Source organism: Acanthisitta chloris, unplaced genomic scaffold, assembly GCF_000695815.1.
Source record: "Acanthisitta chloris isolate BGI_N310 unplaced genomic scaffold, ASM69581v1 scaffold28956, whole genome shotgun sequence".
Taxonomy (NCBI): Eukaryota; Metazoa; Chordata; class Aves; order Passeriformes; family Acanthisittidae; genus Acanthisitta; species Acanthisitta chloris.
The window spans coordinates 1-4,369 of record NW_008677994.1 but is presented as its reverse complement, the minus strand read 5'-3'; the positions used below and the strand labels follow the sequence as shown (position 1 = coordinate 4,369).

The 4,369-nt window shown below is 47.8% G+C and overlaps 1 protein-coding gene across 1 annotated transcript; it reads right to left on the bottom strand.

The window, feature by feature from the left end:
* Nucleotides 1-2,412: 2,412 nt before the first annotated feature.
* On the bottom strand, nucleotides 2,413-4,366 carry LOC103804140 (disintegrin and metalloproteinase domain-containing protein 20-like; the record flags this gene model as incomplete). The annotated part of the gene is given in 2 exon segments (XM_009076737.1): nucleotides 2,413-2,454; nucleotides 2,456-4,366. Coding segments are annotated over 2 exon segments (1,953 nt in total), but the record flags the coding sequence as incomplete, so codon positions are not given.
* Between the last annotated feature and the right edge of the window lie 3 nt (nucleotides 4,367-4,369).

The following is a 4,369-nucleotide window of genomic DNA, read 5'->3' as shown; positions in this document are numbered from 1 at the left end:
TGCGGGTGAGGCCGATGATCTCCTCGCGGTAGCCGCCGCCCGCCGCGCTGCCGTTCATGCTGCGGCCTGGCGGTGGACTGGCTCCCGGGGCAGCCGCTGTGGTTTTTTCAGCCGGCGCCGCGGAGCGCTGGGAGTTGTAGTTCGTTCGGGCAGAGCTGAGGCACGGCTGGTTTCCTCGGGAAGAAGGTAAAGGAGGAGTAAGGGGGGTTGTGGTTGTTTAGGGTGGGCGCAGGAGAGGAAGATGTGTGGTCTGTTCCCAGTCCTTTCAAGCGGGCACAGGGTAAGGTGAAAGGCAGATCAGAGAGCGATGGGCAGGAGGAAAAGTCTGATGTGGGTAAGTAGCACAGAGAGCATCCATACCAGCACTTATTTATCCTGCTGGGGAATAAAGTGGGATTCTAGATGGAGAAAGACCTAGTATCACCGTGCTGACTGCCACTGCTGGGACAAAACTGTTCCTCCCAGACATGTGGAAGGGGAAAGACTGGGAAGGAATCATTGGGGTTGTGCAAGAGGTATCCACGGCCAAGGGAGAGCCACAGGGAAGGAAACCCACTGCAGGTGTCGCACTGGGTGGATTCCAACCTGTTTTATTCTTTCAGGGTTCCAAAGGGAGGCTTTCCACTTTTCCCCCTTTTCTGGCATCTAATCCAAGAAGCAGTACTTAACAATGTCCTGTAGAAGGTGTTTGGTTTGAGGGTTTGAGAAATTTCCACAAAACTCAACAGATAGCTACCTATCAATAAAGTGCAAAGTAGTTCACCTTTCTGTCTAACAGAGGAGCCACCTGAACCTGGGACTCTGTACCTCAGGGATTTCTTGAAAGACTAGATTATCAGGAAATAGCAAGGCAAAATTCATCCTTACGTATTTCCTTCTTAAACTTTACCCTTATCTACTTCAGCACATGGTACAAGTGTGTCAATACAGACAAGGACAATAGGGAACAATGAGCAGGCCTTAAATATTGCAGGAATTCTGGGTGGGGGAGACTTGCAGAATACTTCCAAAGACTTTACAAATTCAGTTAACTTGTGCAAGCCCACAGACAGCTCCTCTTGGTAACATACACAGCACTTCTCAGAAGCCAGCAGTCAAGGCACTGGAAAATTTCCAGAAAACAATTTGTTCTTGTGAAATGTCAGATTTGGTGTCACTACATTGTTGAAGTATATCTGATGGTTCAAAAATGTAATGTTTACTGGTATGATCTGGATAATCCTTCTCTCTCACAAAATGAAGTCTGTTCCCTGTGATCTACCCCCCTCCTGAAGGGCTGCACCCTGTAAACACTTAAAAGCACTTAGGCAACAGATGCCTGCAGCTCAATACCTGGGTTTTGCCTGTTTGTTTGTCACAGATGTGAATTAAATCATCAAATCATAGAATGCTTTGGTTTGGAAGAAACTCAACAGAAACTGCCAGAGCAATTTTTTTTTCTATTTGGTTGTTAATTAATGACACAAACAAGGCGTTCACAAACATCTCTCTCCCTGAAGAAAACATTAGATGGAGTAAACTGAAAGAAATAATTTATCTGCACCTTTGCATTTTCAAACTTTGATGTGAAGCATAAACACTATACCTACATGTGCTGGTTTGAAAGCAAACCAGTGAGAGACTCCAAGTCAGAAGTACAATTTAATATGAACAACACAGCAAAACAACAACAAATGCAACAGTACAAAAACAACCTGACAGAGTCAGAAAGTAACCTGACACCCTGTCAGTCAGGGTGTTAGTAGTAGTCCGATTAAAATGGTAGCTGCAGTCCTCCTGGAGCGATGGGTTTGCTGGAGCAGTGATCCAGCAGATCTGCTCCTCTCCCGAAGATCCAGCAGCAGCTCTTGTCCTCTGGGGATCCAGCAGGCAAAGGGCTCCCTGTGCTGGTCCAAACCCCAGCTTATATCCCTGCGAGCATGTTTGGCTCCCCACCCCTGGGGTGAGTCACCTCACAATGGGACAAGGCGATAATGGATCACTGGGCGGATGTGTATGGGTCCTTGGCAGCCCATTAATCAGAGACAGCCCCCTGAGGGAGCCATCAGGGACATGGTGATAAGGATCACTGCCCCACCTTCTTTAACAGCTTGTGGAGACGAAAATAGAATACATACCATTGCAACCCAGGACACTACAGTTTACCCAACTATTTCAATCTAAGAGCTCAGGGCACAAAGAGCAGCATATATTACTGTCTGCATTAACTTAAAATAAGACAAACAAAGGTAACATTTGTTCTGCATTTAATGATATCACATGAGATTAGAATTATTCAGAATATGTTGATTTTGGTGGTTCTGCCCAAGGGAGATTTCCTGAAGTGCATTCAAAGCTACCGTTTGTTGGTCTTCGGCAAGGGCTTTTTGGTGGATTTTGCCTCACCAGGTCCTTTTGGAACTGCTGGGTTTTTTAGTGTTTGAAACAACTGCAATCTTCTGTGGAATTGGGCCTTTATCCTCCTAAGCCATCCCACTATTTCCCGTTTGTAACGCACAGTAAGGGTAACTCCAATGATACAGAGAGAAAGAAGAATAAGAATTATTAGTATTATTTCTCCTCTCTGCAAACTCTTCCTGGCTGGAGGGGGTCCACTGTCAATGCTACCTCCAAATCCTTCCGATTCACAGTACGGAGGAGCCCAGCCATACTCACAGTGACAGTTCTTTCGATTGTTACACACTCCTCTGTTGTGACACTTTGTCACGTTGCAGTCGTAGTTCAGCACTAATATGCTCATACATGTCCTGTTGATACAAAGCATATCACGACCACACGGTGTGCCATCTTCCACAGCTCCCACATCAGCTATTGGCATCCCTACGTGATAGTCGAGACCCCAGCAGTTTTTACCTCCAACAGGAGTTTGGACTAGTGTTACGTGGTTTGTCAAGAAAGGTAATTTGACTATGTTTTCACACTGAATTCTACCACATAAGATATTCTCAATACTGCATTTTGTAAATTGGATATTGTTATGAATACCACAATTCCCAAACCGGTCACCCTGAATATTCACTGCTTTGAAGCACTCTAAAGGAGCAGCCCTGGCTTTTTTGCCAAAGAGTTGCTGGCACTGTTTAGTGTGGGAAGGACATTTGCCTCGATAGCAATAAGCACCATCTTTGCAAGGAGCTCCATCTTGTATGTACACATCCAGTGGGCACTGAGAGGAAATCCCATTGCAGTACTCTGGCAGGTCACAGCTGTTGGTACTTGCCCTGCAGAGTGTTCCTGCTGGAAGGACCTGACAGTTCCGGCAGCATTTTCCAGATGCACAGGCTGAACCTGCAGTAAGTGTACAGTTTGGACGGCAACAAGGATCCTTTCTGCAGTTTGATTCTGAACCACAGTCACATTGCTCTCCACTTTCTACTATCTTATTCCCACAGTATTTACTCTTCGTGTTGTAGAAAGTGCCAGGTGCTGGTGGTTGACGAAGGCACGTGGCACCACGTCCAAGCAGGTCAAAGTAGTGTTTGTAACTACAGTCACTGAACGCATCGGTGTCGCTGCTGCTTTCGTGCATAATGCATTTCCTTCGTCTGCATTTACAGCCTGGTTTGTCATGGCTCATCCCAAGATTATGGCCCAGCTCATGGACAAATGTGACAACAAATGAGGGCAAATGAGTCACAGTGAAAGAAGCAACAGCTGATGCCCAGTGCTTATCACACACAGTCCCTACAAATGCCAATCCCATGCTGCTTCCAAAGTTCTGAAACGCAAATAAGTGAGCGACATCGTGGCGTATCCGTGGGAGCAGGTCTGACCTTCGCCAGTTGTTAAAGTCCGTAAGTGTCGTGCCAATAGACTTAGTAATGCTTATAAAGTTGCTTTGGGTCCAGATCTCCAATCCCACAAGAAACAGCCGGACAGAAAGCTCTTTGTACAGAGAATCCCCAATGTTGATGATTTCCATCACTTGCCTCAAGACTTCGGATTCGTTCCTACCCGACTTCACAAACCGCACGTTGTCCACGACCACTACTAACTTCACGTACGTGATGTGTGTCCACCATTCCTTCAGCTCCTCATTTTCCTCCTCTGCCTCAGGAGCTTTGAACCAGGGCAGCGCAGCCTTTTGGTGCTGCAGGACCTCAGGGGTCAGTCCGCAGGTGTGTCCCACGGGGCCGTTGGCCTCCTCCATACGGTAAAGGATGTGCCGAAAGGTCGGATCGTTGGGGATGGGCTCGATCTGGTAGGTGTCATTCTCCACCCAGAGCCCGCCGCGGAGCCCCCTGCCGCAGGTGCTGAGCGCCACCAGCGAGCCGGGGCTGCCCTGCACCGTGCCCTGGTAGAAGCAGTTGTCCCGCACGACGGGATGCTGCTCGCGGCGGGTCCCGTCCGTGCCGTAGGTGACCAAGGT